Consider the following 21,063-nt stretch of genomic DNA (forward strand, 5'->3'; position numbering starts at 1 on the left):
AGTGAAGAATTGGATTTAACAATCACGAGAGCAGTTAAGATGATTTGTTCATCTGGTGGGACATCATAACCAGGTGGAGATCTCCAAGCAGACTGAGACCTTGCTGAAAGGATTTCATTTTTCTAACTGGCTTGGGATTATGTGGTTAAAGAGAGGAAATCTAGGAAATCTACTCAAACTGTTGTCACTAATACCTATTCCTGGAAAAGTGAAGAAAAAAATTGTAAAAACAGATTTAGTACACCTATTTTAGAATCCTATTTGTTAAACTCTCAGAAATTGAGATATTCAAATTTTATTGTAAAAATAAAATGCTTCAAATGAAATTTTAGAAGTGTCACACTTTTTTTTTTTTTTTTACATACTTATATCAATAATTTATTAATTCACATTTTACAGCTCACAATGAACAATCAACCCCACTCCAACAATTAGAAAGGGCCAATCAGTTAAGAAAAACAAAAAGAAATTCCATCTGTGGGGGAAAAAATAAACTTTACAGTCATACATACATACTTTCAACGGCTCAGTGTGTCTTTCCAAGTAACTTTAATATAACTATGTTTTCTATTAAAAATATGGTCTTATATGTTGGTTTGGTCACCATTCCATAGTTGGCAGGAGAACACCCAACCTTCAGCTCTCCATCTGTCCGTCCCACCGTTACATGCAGGCTCATTAGAACATGATGAAACTATTTTTATTCTGTCCCAGAACTGGATCAACTGAATGCCCTCCTCTGGAACCTCCAGGGGTCCTCCAATCACTGAGCTCAGCCTCTGAGGGAGGGGGTTCCCACGCTACAAAGAGCATATTAATCCTGCCTCTTTAAAATACTTATCCAGTCAGCTTTTCAATGAAAAGCATAGAGGAGGAGGAGAATGGTGCAGATGCCGATCACTGTGCCGAGGATGAGAGAGTCTCTTCTCTTCCGCAGGTTGATTCGCTGGATGAGATTGTTAATAGCTGGAAAACGATCTAAGAAAATTGGTTAAGGATGACCAATAAATAAATAAATATAAACATCATAGAATCTGATTCCAAATATAATAAAAAAGAAAGAAGAAATTTGTGAGCATTGCTTTCTAAACAAGCATCAGTGTTTTCAGAACAATTACTTCCTGCCTTTAAAATTTACTGTCATTGATTTTCCATTTGGATTCCCACACACAACCATGTACATGTGAAGCATAAAGGATACTGGCCAGCGTGTTGACCCTGCTCTGTATGGATTTCAGCATGCCCCTTTGAGAGGTCATGTTCTCCTTGGTTGCCATGGCAATGCTGCAGAAATACACACAAAGATAAGTGACAATATTGCAAGTGGTGGCTCTCATGAGCAGCATTAGCAAACTTGTGAGTGGAAATTCAATTATAGGAAATGTTCTTTTTACTTTGAAGGATTGAGTCATAGAAGTCTTCAAAGTTCCAAGAAGACATAGAAAAAAATATTCATTCAGTGCCTAGCAATCATTTTTTTTCTTTAAGCTTGAATGATTCTTCAAACTTTTTGGAGTGGGAACACAATACAATTTAATGCAGGTTCTACAACATTGTAAAAATACATAATAAGAGTTTAAAATCAAACTAGAAAATGGATTTTTTAAAAATGATCTCAGTTAATATTTTTATTAGATATAAAACTAATACTGCTAATAGTCATATCTCTTTCTATGAAAATATTATAACCACTATAATACTGTGAGTGAGACACACTTGGGTTTGTTTAAGGAAGATGCAGAACTGTTGTGAAATTGGGCCTCTCTTGCTCTCAAACTTACAACTTTCAGAGCAAGCAAAGGCAGCTGGACAGCTGGGAGGAAAAAATTCATGTAATGCATTCATTTTGTTTGACATCTGTTACATCTTTAAGCTTTTCCAGTTTATGGGTTGTGGAAAATCAGCTTCAACATTCCTCCTCACAACAATGCCGTACTTGACAATTACTTCAGATGACTATAAATAAGGTGGTACATTTTTTTTATTAAAAAAAACAAAACTTAAGATGGACAATCTTAAAATAATTCTGTATGTTGATTTAGGTATGAACTGTATAAATGTTTCAAGACAATAACTGGTACAGAAGAATTTTTAATTAGTCATAAGAGCAGTGAAAAAACATCAAGAACAGTTTGAGCTGACTGCATTCTTTCATGTTTTGTGGTTGCTAAACTTGATGAGCAGCAATGCTGGTGTGTAATGTGTGTGTTGTACATAAGGCAACTTGAATGCAGATTCTTAGACTACAAATGAAAAACCATAACATGCAGTAATTTTGAGTGTGTGGGGCGTTAGATGTGTGTATGCATGGATGGGTGAGGTGAGCATCTCCTGTGGTTGGAGGTTGCTGAGGAGACAATCTGCAGTCTTGGCCTGGAGCTGCGTTTTGGGGATCATGTTCTCCTCAGTCAGGAGGAAACAGTTTGCTGACTCTAGCAGCCTCAACTTGCCTTTGCCTTTACCAGCTCATGAGAATCAGAAGTAGAAGGTAAGGAGATTATGTGATCAGTCAGAAGACTTAAACATCATGTAACCTGTCGGGCAAATCTAAATAAAATATGTTCTGTTATGTAAGGTAGAGTGCTTCAATGTCTACAAACCACACTATGACACCTTTTTTTTTTTTCTTTTTTACAAAGACCGACACAAACTGAAAAGGAAAATGCTCCAAAATATGACACTAAGATTGCACATGACATCAATAAATGACGTAAGAAACCTTCAGCACGAACACTCCTAGCATTTGTTTTTAATGAATCATAGTTTTTAATTTAGTTCATTTAAAGAAAAGTAAACTTTATTGCTGTATATTTTATTTCCCTGAATTCCTTCCAGCTAAATAATGGTAGAAAAATAAAAACAGTGAAAGGAAGTACAGATGGAGGCGAAGGAGAAAAATCAGAGGATATCTCACAGCATTTCAGTAAAGCAATCATCAATCCGGCTGATGTTTAAGTGACTCCCAGAGGAACCATTTCTTACATGATGAAACAACCGGAAATAAATGCAGGAGGTTAATCCTGGACATCGTAATTTTTGACGCTGAGAAATGAACGAAAGGAGTAGAGAGAGTTGAATGATAGTAATAAATCAATGAAGTGGTCAGTAGTTATTTAAGGTTGGTTAGTAACAGTCTTCTTTATTTTATGCACACACAATATTGTGTGACGAGCAATTGGCACTCCTCCAAGATTTTGGTGTGCATAAAACTGTCCCAGTTGAATGATGAGTAAACAAAGCAAACAAAAGCATCAAAGGGTTGATGAAAAGTCAGGAATATATATATATATATATATTTTTTTTTTTTTTTTTTTTTTTTTTTTTTAAATTAACAGGTGGAGGTCTGCTATAATTATTAATGAGGACTTAAATGTAAAATAGTTGTGAAAAAGAAATCTGATCACTGATGGAAGACTGAATTTTCTGAAATGCCTGTACAGCAGAAAAAAGACCTGTCAAAGTGAACAGCAAATCATTTCTGATTGTGGAATAATTTTAGATAAATAAGATATTGAAAATGATCTCAGCCAAGGAAGTTATGTTTTTACCAGCATTTATCTGTTTGTTTGTGTTCAACATAACTCACAAAGTTATTCACGGATTTTCATTCAATTTTTGGGAATTGTTGGAAATGTGAAAAGGAAGAACGGATTTAATTTTGGCGGTGATAAGGATCAATATTTGGATCAAGGATTCTTTAACATTGTGCTTCCCGGAGGTTTGTGCTCTGAGTGCTTTCCTCGTTTCTAGTTAGGTTTTGCATTTGTATTTTTTGTTATCACCATCAAACTTAATATATGTACATTACAAATAAAAATGTTTTCATTATTTATTTATCATTTATTAATATCATTGTTATTATTATTTTATTTATTCATTTTCCATAAAATTGATCATAACAATCTCAAAGTTTGTTTTGTTTTTGTGGGGGTTTTTTTTCACATCCATTTTCAGTGATTACTAAAAACAGGACTTACCTTATTGTGTCATCCATCAGTCTGTCCGAGCTACAGAGCAGGACAGAAGGATAAAGAGAAGAGAAAGAGGAAGACCAAGGTTAGCTATTGACAAAAAAAAAAAGTTAATTAAAATAAATCACACAGACTGTACCATAAGGTTGGAGCAATCAGTGACCTCATAGTTTTAAATGGGCTGTGATCAATAAGAAGCTTCCCAGCTAAGAATTCTGTGATCTGTTGCTACACAAACAACTGGTTTCACTTAAATATAATGAGGCTCATTTTAGTCTCTCATAATCAGTCTGATCTGTTCCCACATGGTGAATAACCACCACACGTGACAAAGCATCACTAAGCAACTTGAATCATTCCAACATCATTAGTGACATCTTTAACAAGAATTTACAGGAAGAGCGGGGAGCGCCATCTTTGACAAATCAAACTCTGATCTCAAACCTGACCATGTTTATATAATTTTTTATTACTTTTTTCAGGCTTATGCTAAAACCTTTTTAAATCTATTTGCATGGTAAATCCACGACAGTACAGCCATTCCTGAAACTAATAATGCAACAATGGAAATAATCAATAACCTTTCACAGCATAGCAATAATGTCTGGCAGTATTTTCTTTGTAATCACAAGTACCTTTAGAGTCTGCATTTGCATATTGATCCATGGCAAGATTTTTTGAGAAGAAATGCCTGGCAGGCCAGTTCCAACAAAAATCTGCATCTAGTCCAGTTTAAGAGCTACGAAAGCAAATTGCATTCACTTGAAAAAAAGGAAGAAAAAAAAACAACTTTGTTTTTCTGAATTAACAACAGTTTTATTTAAGTTAATTTTTGTATGAACTAATGCTGTTGTATTTTCTAAGCCCGTTGGCATTATTAATAGGCTTGATTATTAACATGTTTGTTGAGTTTAATTTACTTTTGCTTTGTTTTGGGATTGAAACATTGCAAAATACCTAAATACTCTAAGTTATGTTGATGGGATCATTATTAGTTTGTCCACTTTGCGAAGACACCTGCAGACTTTGCGCTTGTTCGGACGTAAAACCCCATCTGATATTCTGGATGTGCACGCCATGTTTCAAGATCAGTTAGTTATACATGGTTTGCTCCACTGGTATGAGCTGCTGCATATGAAATATACATATAGTAATTTAACGTGGGGGGGGGTTGTATAACTTATCTTGTTAATTCAGAAAAACAGAGCTTTTTTTCCCCCAAGTGAATGCAATACATTTTTGTAAAGAGCAACCTGCACCACAAATCTAACAATAACTAGTGACAGGTGTCCACATGGAAGAAAACTATGTTTTAGTGTACAGGCATCTATAGGGAGAAATATTCTGCAAGTACATGTCTCAAGCCAAAACAAGTTCATGTGGGTTCACAGTGAATTGCCCAGCTCATGGTCATCCACAGGAAGTCTTGCAGAGAACAGAGAAGATGTAACACGCCTTAATCAAGAGAGAATTCTAATACATTACAACAGTAATTTTAGACTTTTTGTATATCGTTGCCACTGCAAGCATGAGTGTGTATGGTTCATTAACTGCATGACAAAAATGTGGGCAGGCAGCTTTCTGTTCTTGGATCATCGCAGCAGACAGAGGCAACACGTTGCTTTGCAGCGTTAATGTGCAATATGACCATTTCTTTGCTTAACTAATAGTTTGTTGACTGATGAGCAAACAGAGAATATATCACATAAATTACTGAAGTGCAGAGAAAGAACAAAACCTTGAAGGTAAAAAATAAACATATGGTTGCACATGGATGGGCGTTGTAATTAAACAGCCATGTATACGGTGATGGAACAAAACGAATCACTGCAGACAGACAGCTGTCTATTAACAGTATTTTCCTCATAAATCACAGGGTTAGGAACACCCATGCCTCATGCAGTTTTATCCGCAAGGATGAAATGGGACAAAAGGTTTATGCCTTACTATCTCACATCATTAGTTTACAGCATTACAGGGTGGGGAATTTTCCGTTGTGCAGATTCATGTTGAGTATTTTGTGAACTCAGCTTTAAGTGAATTGCTTTAGTTTCTCCTCACCAGTTGTGTTTTGCTGCAGTCATTAAATCGCTCATTAGCTCCAAGCTAATAGCTTTCCTCTGTGATAAATGAACGAACACTGACCACATGCTACTTTGCTTTCCTCCCATTCTAAAGGAAATGAAGATTGAATCAACAGACTGCTTACTGCTGCGCTCAGATCTTATTTGTGCTATACCAACATGGTTTAAAAAAAAAAAAAGACAGCAATGCCATCACTGCCTACGCTAGTACCAAGATACAAGAAAGAAATATCATATGTTTTTTTTTTAACCACTTAATAATCTTAAAGTGTCCTGAGAATTTCCTTTAAAAGCCCTGCACAACACGTTTCTTACCGTTTCTGTATAATAGATATCATACAAGATTACAGAATACTGCAAAAATGCTTCATCCCACGAACACACACTCATACTCAATCAACATGTAACTGCATTTACATCTGTTTCACAGATTACGATCTATATAATAACCTGTAAAACCAGCTGACCGACTGGGGATTTCAAATCAGGAAAAAGATGGTGACACTGGCAGATTGTGCAGTAAAACCTGATTGGACAAATATACTGTACTGTCATTTAATAGGTGCACTGTGTACGTATTACCAACACCTAGTTGATAAAAATGAAGCTGCTACTTTAGCTAACTACTTCCAAATTGTTTATGTGTCTACTGTCTTCTTCTGTGTAATTTTTAAGGCGTATGCCAAATGGTACTCAAGCACAAACGAAATCATACTGCAGTATTAAAACTCAGAGGGTTCTTGCTTCATACAGTGAAACATGTACATGAGAACATTGTAATTAATAATATTTTCTTTTAGAGATAAACAAAAACTAAATCTTGCAATAGCTGTTTTAATAATGTCAGACGTTTTAAGGATTTAAGAGTTAATCCATAAAAAAAAAACACACCAGAGCAACTTTTCAATAGTAAAGTTTGAGAGTAAAGGTTTGCATTTAGGAATGACACAAACAAAAGAATCAGCTCGGTAAATTATTTTGCCTGAGAAACAATCTTGGAAATCTTGGCAACAGCTGCAGAGAACAAAATGCATTAGTGCAAATGGGATGTGGTTGCAAATCAAAGCCAAGAGTCAGTTCAAAATGTAAACCCAGTTAGTCAACGGTTTCTGCACTGAAATGTTCATAGTAGGCAACAACAACATAAAAGTCTATGGTGGGAGTGTGCTAAAGAACTGAAACCAGCATTACCCAATGTACAGAAGAAATTCAGATACTTAAAAATTTGGCTTATTGGTTTCAAAGCAAGGCACAAAGAAAATGTTTTTTAATTTTGCATCCAGCTCCATTCAGGCAATCAAAATGTTAAGATGCTTCTGTCTATATCAAATGTCTTGCTATGCGTAAAGCACTTAAAGTAAATGACCCAAAGTGGTCCATACACATTTTATATAGTTGATGGGTGAAGCTCTGTACATTCAGAACTGACCGTAAACTAAACTCTGCCAGAGTCAGGCAGCACTTAGCCATGCACCCCTAGCACCCCTAGAAATCCTCTCCACTGATTAAACAAGCATATCTGAAAACTGGCAGGTCAATCTTATCAAGCTGGGAAACGGGTCAGTAGGACCACAATCAAGATGCTCAATAAGGAGAAGACAAAGAAAAAAGAAATAAAGATAGGCAGGGGGTCGGTATGTCTGTCTGTATGGGTTCATACAGACAGACATGACCTAGAGCACTTTGATATGAAGCTCCTCATCTATACTCACAGAAAGCTCTGCTTTGTGCTACTTTTTCCTCCTCTTCTAACTGACTGAATGACGTGCAAAGATGAAAGATGAAAGAACAGTGCAGATGCGAAATCCACTCTCTGTTTATCTCAGCATGATTAGACTGGTAAGTAAGCTCTTTGCCTGTCTTTGCTAAAGTTACTGTTTCATTATATACTCAAAACTATAATTTATAGTAGAGGCTTTTTACTTTGCGACAGTATTGTTTGGCCTGTGGGAAGATGCAGGTTTAGAGCCCCTAATGGCTAAAAGTTACATGGTAACGCAGTCAGTTTAGAGGCATTCAGTCCTTACTAACCCCTAAACCGATGACATTTGATATGCGAGATCTAGCTATTGGTAACATTTACTGAAGTGACAGCTTTTATCTCAGCGAAGACTACATTTTCTGTGGAGACACAAGTCAGACTACAGGCATCTGGATGAACATTCCCCATAAAATACTGAAAAATTCAAAATTCTAGCCCATAAACAAGTGGGTTATGACAATTGTGGTTAAATAAATCTTATCATTTCTGTTCACAATCATTCCAACTTGCTGAATGATTTAAGTATTTGTGCTGAATATCATACAAACCCATAACGTGACTACACAACATCAAATTCAGGCAATTATTGATCAGTGGGATGTACAAGTTGCCTTATTTCATGCTGACAGCATTGTCAGAAAAACAAAAAATGAATGTCCTCATCAAAGCAGCCACTGCTATTAGAGTTCTTCCAACATGAACTTTTAATGGACCAGCCCCTCCCTCCCTTACTCTAGTTTATTCATGAAGACCAACTACAGCAGGATAGAAAAATACATGAAAAATTATTCTGTAAGACACGGAGGGAGAACAAGAACACTCTCCAGTTCTAATAACTAAATGCATTTTAGATTATTTAAAAACACTTTATCAAGTGTTCAGTGTTAGTAACAGCTTTGCATCAACAGCTTTCAGAGATACACTGTGTAGCTCAGTCTGATCTGTAACTATACAGTCTGAAAACTAACAGCAAATACTGAAGAGGAGGACCAACTGAGAGTGCAACCATCTGTCTTTGTCCCTTTAGGTTTGGTAAAAAAAGAAAAAAAAAAAAAATCAATGAGACTTGCAAGCACTCCCCCTACTACAGCAATTTGCAGATGAAGTATAAGAGAAGAGTCTATGTCACGTCTATGTCTATGGTTTGATACTGATCTTTGATACTGATCTTTCATGAAAACAGTATCTATCCAAACTCCAGTAATGGAGTGGGATGTTTTAATGTCCACAAGGGATAAGACACTTGGACCATTTTTTTATATAAAATTCTTTCGAACAAGCTAAGGTGCCAAATGACAATACCACAGCTACTGTAGCTTAAATATTGTATAAATATGTAGAAAAATATCTCAGAAATGAAAGAGATCAACATTTCACTAAGCCAGTGACACCAAAGCTTTTAAAACCAACTCTCTTACATTCAACAAACATCTGAGCTCTGCCTTTATAGCGTTGAAAGACAATTGCTTTGCCAACAAATACATCCACTCCCATTTCTATTCAAGCCCTCTTCACCATTTTATGGCCATAAAATAATCAATCAAACGTAACTTGATCCTCCTCTTCAGTCTCCTTTTTCCTCTCCTCCCTGTCCCAGCGGTCAGGGGAATCCCTAAAACATGGGTTGTGGTTTCATAAGATAATTTTATTATCAATATCCTGATGAGGATGTGAATTAACACAAGATCTTAAGTGCTGGGAATGGCAGGGACTGCAGTGAGTCAAGGCTGGTCAGCATGACAGTATAGTTTTGCAGCAATGCAAGGCAGCATTACAATATGTAATTATACTATTTACATGCCGATGTCTTTTTGTCTTTATCAGCATTTCAGATTAGTTATGGGGGTAAAATAGAATTAAAAGAATTAGAATCTCCCATACCTTCACATGAGCTGCTATATACACAATAGATTGTTTTATCATGACATGAACCAATAAAATCACCTAGTTCTCTCCTATTTAATATTTTGGTCAATGCACTACAGCCTGAACCAGAAACTGAAACCAGAATTTAAATATAAAAAAAAGTATCATCAATGAAAAAAATTTGTATCAGAAAGATGAAATCTAGAGGATGCTTTGCAAAATTAACTTGGTGGGGCTTAAGCAACTGGAAGGTCATTTTTCTATAATGTCACAGGTGATGCACCACCAACAGACCGCTGCCAAGTCGCTGCAAAAGCTACCGTATTTTCACGACCATAAGGCACATAAAAGTCTTAGATTTTCTTCAAAATGTGCAGCACGCCCTATAGTGCAGTGCGCCCTTTGTGTGCGTGTTGTTGTTGTTGTTGTAATCGGACGTATAGAGAACACCATGAGAACGTTAAAGGGTGGAGCGTGGGCGTTGATCGCATATAAAAGAACAGGTATGTGCGTTATGCAGAACACCTTTTTCTAACAATCCTGAAAATGGCAAAAAGACACGCTTATGAAGCACAGTTTAAACTGAAGGCCATCAACTACGCCAAGCAACGTAGAAATCGAGCAGCCGAGAGAGAATTTAAGATAAATGAATCGATGGTTCGCAAGTGGAGGAAGATGGAAAACGAGCTCCGACAGGTAAAGAAGACGCAGCTGAGTTTCCGTGGACATAAGGCAAGGTGGCCCGAGTTGGAGGACAGACGCTTGGGCTAACGTGTCTGCTGGCACTGTTGTCCGCGCTTTCGCAAAAGCCGGCATGATTTCAGAGGAGCCGCACGGCACGGTAAGTGACTCTGACAGTGAAGAAAGTGAACCTCGCATGTTTGCTGGAGATTTAGCGCAGCTGTTCAATTCAGAAACAGAGGATGAGGACTTTGATGGGTTTGACTGATGATGATTACCAGTAAAAAAATGTGAGTACCAAACTCAGTTTTGGTCCCGGTCTATTTTTAAATACACACACTTGTGTGCTTGTTTTATCTGTGTGTTTTACCATGCCCGCGCAGATGATTGATTGATGATTAAAAAATGTTAGTACTTTGTAATCAATACTTAAATAAAGCACAACCAAACTCGGTTTTGCTCCCGCTCTATTTTTAAAAAGGCATACTTGTATGCTTGCGTGCATTGAGAATGTTAAAGGGGGAAGTGTGGGCGTGGATTGTACCGGTATATAAAACCCGCGCCCTATGGTCAGGTGCGCCTTATGTATGTGTTAAATACAGAAAGGGCGCACATAACTGAGACTGCGCCTTTTAGTACGCTGCGCTTTATGGTCGTGAAAATACGGTAATGTCATATTTCCAGCCTAGATGTGTCTGCCTGATCAAGTATAAACTTTTAGATTTATTGCTTGCCATTTCAAATCCTGCATACATGTCACAAAGTTCCTAACATTGTTAATACTTTAAAATAATATTTTTTTCATTGTTGATGATATAACAATCATCAAAGAATTTATTGTTATGAAAACCTTGTTGTTAAAATAGACATTTTTCTTCTAAATTCAAATCAGGTTTTTTTGTTTTTTTTCACACTAAAGCCTGATGTAGAAAGGAATGTTTAGGACTTCCCTTCCTTATGAGAAAAAGAAAAAAGCCAGTTATCTTCACTTCACTTCTTTAGTTGTTGCAAATCCTCAAAACATTCTGACTCATACTACCATAAAATTACTGTGCACCAATTTATTGCCTTGTATTTCTCCAACTGTCTGGATTTTTTAAGCTGACTTTGATATCAGTTAAGTGTTGTAATGTTCCATTATGCATTTACACTATACGGTCATTTCCGTTTCTTTGAAGGTTACCTGCAAAATTGACCATTCAAGTAACTCTTTTCAGAATTTTAAATGTTAAACTTCCACAGTTATCGAGCAACATGCTGCTGTTCAGTTACATGGGAAGTCTTTGAAAAGAAGTAAATGTAAGCATCTTTGTAAATCTGTTCTCTGTCAAATACCTGCTGAGCTAGCCACGTTGCCATAAATCCTGTCTCGTTTACACAACCCACCAACAACTAGCTCACTTCCTCTGCTCCAAACTCATCTAAGTTTTGTGGTGGAATAGAGATAAATGTTTACCTCTTATCACACCAGTTGATAAAGTTTATCAATAAATGTAGGTCTTTTATAGTAAACGGTGAGCCACTTCCTTTGAGAACCTATAATGGGAAACTGACATAAAGCCAGACAGAAACTGCATCAAACTATTTTGTTTTTTATATTACAAATAATATGATGAGATCATCGAGCCTGGCCATTGTCTAAAGATTCTTCTCAGGTTTTTCTGCATTTTGTTTGAGCACCCTGCTGACATTCAATTTTGCTTTCCACGCAGGATGCATGTCACACCTCTCACACACAGGTACACACAGATATTTCACAAAGCACCAACATGCTGTTTTGTAGTTGCATCAGATGACAGTAGGAAGGAGAAGAGGTTACTGGACACCAAGATTTGACTTTTCAAACTTTGAAATTACAAGCGTAAAAGGATAAGTGCAAAACAATGACTGGGATAGAAAGTATAATTGCTGAACGGCCTAGTCAAACAACATGGCTGTTTTTCTGTAATTACAACTTTTGCGGTTCCACAAACAAGAACATACTAAATATTCTTAAGAACTCTGTTAAATAACTAAAACCTTGGATTTTGAAATTATACAAAACTTTGGCAACTGTAGCAAAGAAAGGTCTTGTGAACTTACTTTCTCAGGTGCTCATGCTCCTTCAGAAACAACTCCGTTCTTCTGTTGTTGACCCCAGAGCCACTCTTGTATGTCCTGAAAAGAAATGTATAAAAATATGACACTTTGTTTAAATGAACAAATTAATCCGAATGTGAATGTATGTAATATTTAACCTTTAAGCTATTTTTAAAAGTCAAGAGAAAAAATGAAAACAGTTTAAACAGTTTTAAGATGGCAATTTCAAGTTGCCCGTAAAATTGTCAATATGTTGATGTTAATCATCTTAAACTTTTTGAGTGAGTAAGAATAAGAGTCAAACAGACAGGGAAGAGTTGTGGAGGGCAACTTTTATAACTTCTACCATCACAAAGTTTTTCTGCTGCAGTGACATGCTGTTTGCACAATTCTACCAGGGAAAAATTCATGTTCTCAGCTAACAAATAGCTGTGCAGACTGCTTTTGACTAATTGTAGAACTGTCAGTAACACTGTGTTAAGCAATTGACCAAAGAATACCCTAGGATCAAAAAGTAACTCTGTGATTCTGTTTTAAAGAAATTCTTTTTTACAGTTTCCAATAAAACCAAAAATTGATGTAATCAGTAAATCATATTAAAAATAATAATAATAGTAAGTAGTAAGCTTTATGGGACCAAACTGTTCAAAGTTAACGGATAGGCTGTTTGGCAGCGAACTGAAAAAACACATCACACCCATTCTCCCGCCTGAAGCAACTTGAGCCATCGGCATGCACTCTGCTGGGTTTCTGGTCATTTCACACAGCCCCACCTTACTGCTAGATGTGAAGGAGATAAAGAAAGCAAAAGGGGGTGTACGCAAATATATACCACCAACATCCAACCCCATCTAGCTAACAGGGAACAGACTAGCAATATTGCACCTTCTTCATCCCAAATGCACCATTCACTGCCACTGAATTAAAACCATATATAGCATGTAGTGTACACATAGTACAAATAACAGTGGATGCCTGGATCCCCAGCAGCAAGGCTGATGCATTTGTAGAGCTACAGCTGCCTTACTGACAGCCTTGCTTCATCACTCTAGCAAGGCTTTTTAAAAGGGCACCGATGTAAATCACAGGCTAGCTGTCAGTTTTGTTGCTGACATTTAGAATCAAAGCTGGAGCGGAGGGAGTTACGTCTGAGCTCAGCTCTGCCCCTGCTGTTATTATGAATGACACAGCTGCACAGCAGAAGTGTGTGCCTGTGTGTGTGAATGTGTGAAAATGTTTTGCTGACAGGGTATGCAAGCTCCCTGCAAAATATTGATAAAGATTTAGATAACATGTCATATAGGTATTTCAATAAATATGAATGTGCATTCTTCCTTTTAATTGGTATAGATTTTTATATTTCAGCAGGACAATCAACCTTCAAGCTCAACAGATTTAATCTGTTAAAATCTCTACTGCCCTCTGCCTGACAAACAGACCAAAAGCTGCATCAGGAATGCTGATCAAAAACCTAAAAGTTAATCTATTTATTCTGTATAATTATTCTTCTAAAACACTTTTTCATTTGTTACATATACTAATAAATATTGTTAATCTTTTACCCATAAGCACTTCCATCATTGCCAAATACAGTCTGTTTCATGTGACATGGGCAAAAAATTATTGGATGTATTTTCAAACCGCTTCATTTTATACCACTTAAGATAATACTGTGTAAAAATATATAAAACATGGCACAAGTCATCATTCTCTCCCATCTCACAAGCTCATTTTATTACTTTTCCATTTCTTAACAGTAGAGATCTATGTAGGAAATTAAAAGCAAGTTACTTTTTAAAAGCTATTCCTTTCCAATTGAAAGAAAAAAAACAATGTAAACACTAAATTTTAAGAATAATATTACAGTTGGGGGCCAATTTCCCTAACGCACCATAACACTGCCGAAGAGTGTAAGCTGTGTATCTTTTGAGGATCTAAGTACCAGCAAATTTACAAATAGTCTACAAATCAGAAAAAAACAATAATCTATTTGCAACAAAGACAATGTGTAAAAGTCTAATTACACTGACTAAATTTTTTTCCAGTAAATTCTCAATGAGATCCGAGTACCTTAGTCTGCAATAGACTTGATGTTGGAAAAATGTTTTAATGTAGCAATAAGTGATCAAGGGTTAAAAAAAAAAGTATGTTTCTATGAGGTAGGCCTGTAACAGTAACAAATTTTGCCATGCGATTATTGTGTCAGAAATTATTGCAATAGACATTAATATTGCATGAAGCAAGTATTGTTGTCATTTTAAGACCTTTTTCAACTAAAATAACAATAACGTCATAATAATGCAAGTACGCCCTTTCAGAGATCAACATACTTTAATTTCTAAAGAACATTTAGCTTGATGTGCTGACTAGTTTATGCTTATCCAGTCCCAAGTCAGCCAAAACAGATCAGGACTTCTAGGCTTTTTGGCAAAGTCTGTCAAGCTCATATAAAGGGACATGATAGGACTTGACCAAAGGTGGAATGGTAAAATTGAATGTCTTTGATCGTCTTCAGTATTACATTTTTCATTTCATTGTAAAGTTGTGGAAATGCCGTTTGTAACATGTTCATCCAGCCAATTCATACTGGCTGTGAAATGTTTGCAACATTTTTCAAAATGTTGCCTTTTTTAGCAATATTAAAGGGCAGCATTGCTTTACTAACCAAGCTGTCTGAGTGCACACCATGTTGCACTGTCCTGTTTTTTTTTTTTTTTAATCTGCCGGTTAAACACCACAGTGATTGTGGACTGTAGGGAAGATGGAGATAGCCTGTTTGTTGAGGTCTTTTGTTTCCCAGCTGGGAAAACTGCAGTTGATTGTGTTTAAAGTGCAGAAGGAAGATGGTATTGCTGTGTTTAGTAAATATGGTCTTAAAACAAATGTGGCACTCAAGAGAAAGAAGAAAGAAATCAAAATTATTGCATCCAGCAAACTTATTGTGTGCATTTTTTCCTTCGATTGACTTCTTGCGACAGGCCTACTATGAGGCTTCCACAGACATCTGCAATCTAGATAGATGGAGTGGGATCAATAGGAAGCCTGCAGTGCTTTTCGTTAGCTTAACGCTGCGTCCTAAGGATCAATTACAAAGAAAAAAGAAAAAAAAGAAACAACACATGACTCATGGTCTGGGGGCTTCCAACTCATTTCAACACACTCACTCACAACGGAACCAATCTGAACAGAGAACACACTTTTCCAATACAAGGTCAATGAGGCAATGAATCTTTAAAGGTTTAAATAGTGAACATTTTGTCAAGAGTGTTCCAGCTGTAAGTCAGGGTTGATATATGCCTTCAATGAACTGAGTCACCAGCTGAGTTGTGGGAAACGTTTTTAGCCTTTTTTTATTCAGGAGGTGTGGCATGGAGGTGAACACCTGGTGGCCAGGCCTTTGTTGGGAAGGGACATGGAGATTGAGTACAATGTAAGTTGGGCACCGGCAGAAAGCTGGGACCCTGGCAATCCAATCCTCAACTGCAGACGCTAGCTCTAGAGACGTGGCACATCACCTCTCTGGCAGGGAAGGAGCCTGAGCTAGTGCGCAAGGTTCCAACTAGATATAGCTGGACACACCTTGACATACATCTTGGGATCTGAAGCCAACCTTCTCCACAAGGACTGGACACTATTCCACTCTGGAGTCACTCCCAGAGAGGAGCACCAAGCAATTTTGGACATTAGGCAGTTTACAGCTGACCAAGATGAAAATTCAGACTTCCAAATCTAGGAAAATGAAATCAATTAGTAAACTGGCACCTCCTTGTTGAGGTGTTCTGGGCACAACCCACTGGGAGGAGACCCTTAGGAAGAACCAAGATATGCTGGAGGGACTACATCTCTTGACTGGCCTGGGAGCACCTCAGGATCTCCCCAAATGAGCCAGCAGAAGTGGTTGTAGAGAGGTAAGTCTGGTCTTCCCTGCTTAGGCAGCTTTCCTTGCAACCCAGATCCATATAGGTAGAGGAAAATGGATGAATGGGTGCATTTTTATTCCTCAAAACCTGCTTGCATCAAAGACTTGCAATGCAACAGAGGACAAAGAAATATTGTATGCAGAAGCATTTGCAATTCCATGAATGTGAGACAATGAAATGCTGCGGGATCTCACCATCCTTTAGACAAACATTCAACTTTTATCCCAACAGCTGAAATGTTGGCACCAAATAATGAATGGGCACTTACTCTATGTCTTTCCTGACAGACCCCAGAAGGTCTTCTCTTTCTCTGATGGCCACAAAGTTGCCTTTAGTTTTGTGGAATTCGTGCGTGTAATCCTGGGCAATATAAAAAGAAAAAAGAACAAAGAACAAAGAAAGAAAACAGTTAACAGTAAGAGGACAATATAGAAGCACTTAGGTTTTAAATGTTTCATTAACAGTTATTTGGTCAAATTTAGTAAAAGTTCAACAGCAGACAATTTCAAAAGTGAGGTAAATACAGAATGTACTAATACCAAATTAGCAAGATTAACCTCTTCATTACCACCAGAGGATGATAAAGTGTACAACTGGATCGCCGGAGACCAAGTGGTAAGGAAGAGTTCAATAGCAAAACAGTGAGTATTTTGCAAACCTGTAGAATGTCTCTGTGTCTCTGGAGAGTGTGCATGAGTGCAGCATTGAGAGAAGCTGTGCCTGGTGTGTTTGTGTACTCTGCCATCTTATCATTCACCGTTGTTAGCTGAAAAAGACACAGAAGATGAGTGGAATGGACAGATGAAACTAGCAGGAAAACAGGGACATTGTACAGCATAAGAAAAACAGTTACCAGGAATGGTCACATGTCAATCTGGAGATGTGAAATTTATATATCACTGGCTAATTAGGCAAATTGCTTCATACGTAATAGAGAATAATCCATCTGGAGCCATTCAGTGTCAACACAGAACGTAATCAATATAGTCGTCTTATTTCCTTAATCTTTGTTTTGTCCCTCTATGACTTTCCAAAGACCAGCAACTGAGTGATTTACTTACTTTGGCTAGCAGCTGTTCAATCTCCACAGACATAGTGTCAAACATCCTGTCCTGGGTGGAGTTGTTTAGTAGTGGGGTGGTGTCAGATCTTAAGGGCGAAACCAGCAGAGGAAAAAATAGAGTCAACTTGAAGCCACTGCCGACATTTTTTATGGACCTTTTCCAAAATAATATTATACACACCAGATCAAATACTGTTTTCAAATGTAACATTACAGATTAAAACTTACAAATCTCTGCATAACTTGTCCCAAATAAAAGAAATGTTTAATTAAAAACTAGAAAAGCACTCGGAGAGCGCAAACATCCGCCAAGGGCCGTAGTTGAAAAAAAATTCCTGGATCCAAACAGTAATTCGGGTCACCACTACTGCCCTGTTCAACTGTTATATTAATTATCTTCAACATTAAAATCAAAACAGATGCATAATTCAGTGCTGAATGTAGCACTGAACAATCATCATTTGACAATAAATTACATTCTTTATGATATTTGTGGTCTTGTGTGCCTTTGTATGGGTGCTGAGTCTGAAGGTTACTGTTTGGAATAATGGGCTTAATTAATAAATATTAAGAGGACCACAAGAAAGAATACATGTGGAAAAGGGTAAGGAAATATGCAGACAAATAAGATAGATATTTAATGCGCATGAATGTGCAATCATTATGATCTGATCCTTGCACCCTGTTTGTAGGTTAGAGTCAAATTAATATTTCTTCACTAAAATGTAATTTTGTAGATAGATAATGCAGCTTTTTCAGATTTTATTTTGATATTCTGCTTGTTCAGTTACAGCACCTTTGCACTTCCCAGGCCCTGTGTCCTGCTGGTAATTTTAAAGATAGTATACAAGGAGACCCTTTGTTACAATGAAAAAGCTGTAGGGTAAATCAAGACAAAGCAACACATATTTATATTGCACAGAACAACACCACTGATTACATTAATTGAATTTGTATGACAAATGTCCTTTGTTCCTGCAAAAATTTGTCTTACTTTTGACCATCTGAACAGTCTGTAGCCTAACTACCTATTCGTTCATTTCTTCATGATTTTTAATCAAAGCAATTTAACAGATTGACATGTATAAAATATTTTACATACACCGAGTTTGATGTATGTTTGAGCAAACTGTTTAATTTTGTTTTTTTTTAATTCAGTCTTACAACATGAGGTGTAAGAACAAACGTCTATATTATGTCGTTTACATTTGCCTGGGACCACCAGATATTTAAATTGTGACATAAACGTAACTTTAACACTAAAAAATAAACAAAAACTGATTTGACACAATTCTGATACATGACAGCCTTGTTTTGATCATATCTTCATGTAGGAGAACTAAGCAGAACAATGGCATTATATGGGCAGCAACATGACCTACAGCTGTTTATAACAAAGACATGACAAGAGTCAGCATAAGAATGGAATAAACAAAATCCTTGGTATAGGTAAAAACAAAAACAAAAGAAATCTTATTAATCCCGTAAAAAAATTAGACATTATAATTCTAATGGGAATGACTCAAAGGGCAACTACTTCAACCTAAAATATTTTCAGGAACAGAAAAATTGTACATGATTAGGGTCACATAAGTAAACGTTCAGTCTCTGAAATTCTGATTTAAACACATAGTCTAAGACAGTTGTTTACATTGCATGTGACAAGATATAATCTTACGTTTCTCCTCTACGTCCATCTCTGGAGCTGCTGTAGCTGGTGCAAAGTTTACTGAAGGAAACCAATTTTAGGTCAAGTTCATTCTCCAACTGTCTCGCCTGCTTTCGCAGATCTGTAAAACAAGAACAAAACCCAGCCAAAAACAGAATGTTTACTGTAAGAATAGGTTTGAAATTTTTCTGGCTTTACTTCACTTCTAAAGAATGGAAATTGTCTTAATTTTTTTACATTTATCATTGTTCAGCTTTTTTCTATTTCTTTTTTTTTTCCCCTTTTAGAAGGTAATAATATTGCCGTTAATGAAGATTCAGACACGATTGTTAAATTGTGCAGTATGTTTGGTTTAAACAGGTTTAACCACTGCCAAAATAAATTCAACATGAACTCCAATATTGATTAATTTTATCTTTAAAAAAAAAAAAAAAGATAAGATCACTATATATGTAATAGTAGCAGAGCATTTCATGTTTGTGCTGTTTTTCTATTTGCATAAAAGATTTACATTGAGCTAAATATGAATACTAAAGTCACTAACGTTGAACTCAAGGCAATAACGACACAAGTATTGAACAACTGATTAACTTATATGAAAACTACGTGAACAAAGTAGGTAAAGTCATTATGATAAATATATTGCAGCTTGCTGACATCTAATAAACCTATCAGTAGGCATAATTTGAAGCAGCAAGGTAATAAGCCGTTTATGGTAGCAACACAGAATTAAAAGCTTAAGGAGGAACATCAACTTCAGATACATGTCGACATGTTAGCCCGGTTGTTGGAAGCTAACTCATTTTGTAGTGACACGCAAAGGCTAAAATCATTGAGGAATCGTCCGAACGCGTAGTGAAACTGAAAATTTAAGGCTTGACTTTATTAATGTAATGCTAAATTTGGCCACATATGCCATATTGTTAATTGAATAAGAAGTGTTAGCTCCTTACCTTCCCAGTAGTTGCTGCTTCCCATGCCAGCCATCTTTGTTGTTCTGCGACGTCACCAACGTCACGTGACCAAAGGAAATGTTTCGCCCCGCGGTTTTTCTGCCCTCAGCTTGGACTGTAAGGCATGGTACTGTGACTTTGACAAAGCCTGAATTTCTGAAAATGATCCTTTGGTTATAATAAAACAGTTTTTATTCTTAACAATTATATATTTAACCAATTTGCTGTCAGGCTGAGCTATTTTGCATTTCAACTACAATGACTGTTTAACTTATGGTCAGTGTGTAAAAAAATATTTTTGGCATTTCAAAACTAATGTTTTTTTGCATGTGATTGTTTGCAAATGTTCAAATTTTACCTGAAGACCAGTTATACTTGTGCAAGTCTTCAAATCTTTTGCACCATGCTCTTTCATCTTTTCTATAAATTTCATTTTGTCTATGTTATTTTCATTTTTTAAAAAGTGTGAAAGAGACGTTGTTCCATATAATTTTTTTCACTTGAACTCTTTCTCGCACTTACTGTGGGGCTTTGTGATTTGTACTAAGGACAAAATGTACTGCTGAGTGAACTACTAATCTATTTGACACTGAAACAAAGAGTATTTGTAAACCTTTGCTTTATATAGTTGGAACCATGGAGACAGAATTTTTTTTTTTTTTTTTTTTAAACAAGAGCTCTGTTGAGCTCACATGCTTATCTTTGCATGATGGTTGGAAACCAGAGTATCAGAGAGCGCTCATGTATACACAGGGAAAACATGCAAACTCCACACAGAAGGGTCACCGTTTCAGATCCCTCCCCAGTCAAGGCTGGAAACAGCAACTTTTTTTAATCAAACGCCTTGGCACCAGCCTCCCAGCCTGATAACCTTCCAATCTATTTTTACAGTCCCCCTAACAATTATGCCAATATCTACAAGTGAATTTATTATAAAGCTATACTATGTGTACAGATAACTTACACAGCCAGAAAAGCATCAGACATGATTAAGTTTTTTTATTCATCACATTAC

At 36.5% G+C, this 21,063-nt stretch overlaps 1 protein-coding gene across 1 annotated transcript; it reads right to left on the bottom strand.

Annotated features, from left to right (window-relative positions):
* Nucleotides 1–290: 290 nt before the first annotated feature.
* On the bottom strand, nucleotides 291–20,082 carry gosr1 (golgi SNAP receptor complex member 1; the record flags this gene model as incomplete). Its single annotated transcript, XM_079245836.1, has 9 exons — nucleotides 291–978; nucleotides 1,202–1,284; nucleotides 3,978–4,007; nucleotides 12,447–12,521; nucleotides 16,632–16,723; nucleotides 17,022–17,129; nucleotides 17,425–17,512; nucleotides 19,105–19,216; nucleotides 20,049–20,082. 9 exons carry the CDS (start codon nucleotides 20,080–20,082, stop codon nucleotides 854–856), a joined length of 747 nt encoding a protein of 248 aa, XP_079101962.1. The 3' UTR covers nucleotides 291–853.
* Nucleotides 20,083–21,063: the final 981 nt, after the last annotated feature.

The sequence above is a fragment of the Telmatherina bonti genome (genome assembly GCF_933228915.1).
Source record: "Telmatherina bonti genome assembly, chromosome: 9".
NCBI classification, from domain to species: Eukaryota; Metazoa; Chordata; class Actinopteri; order Atheriniformes; family Telmatherinidae; genus Telmatherina; species Telmatherina bonti.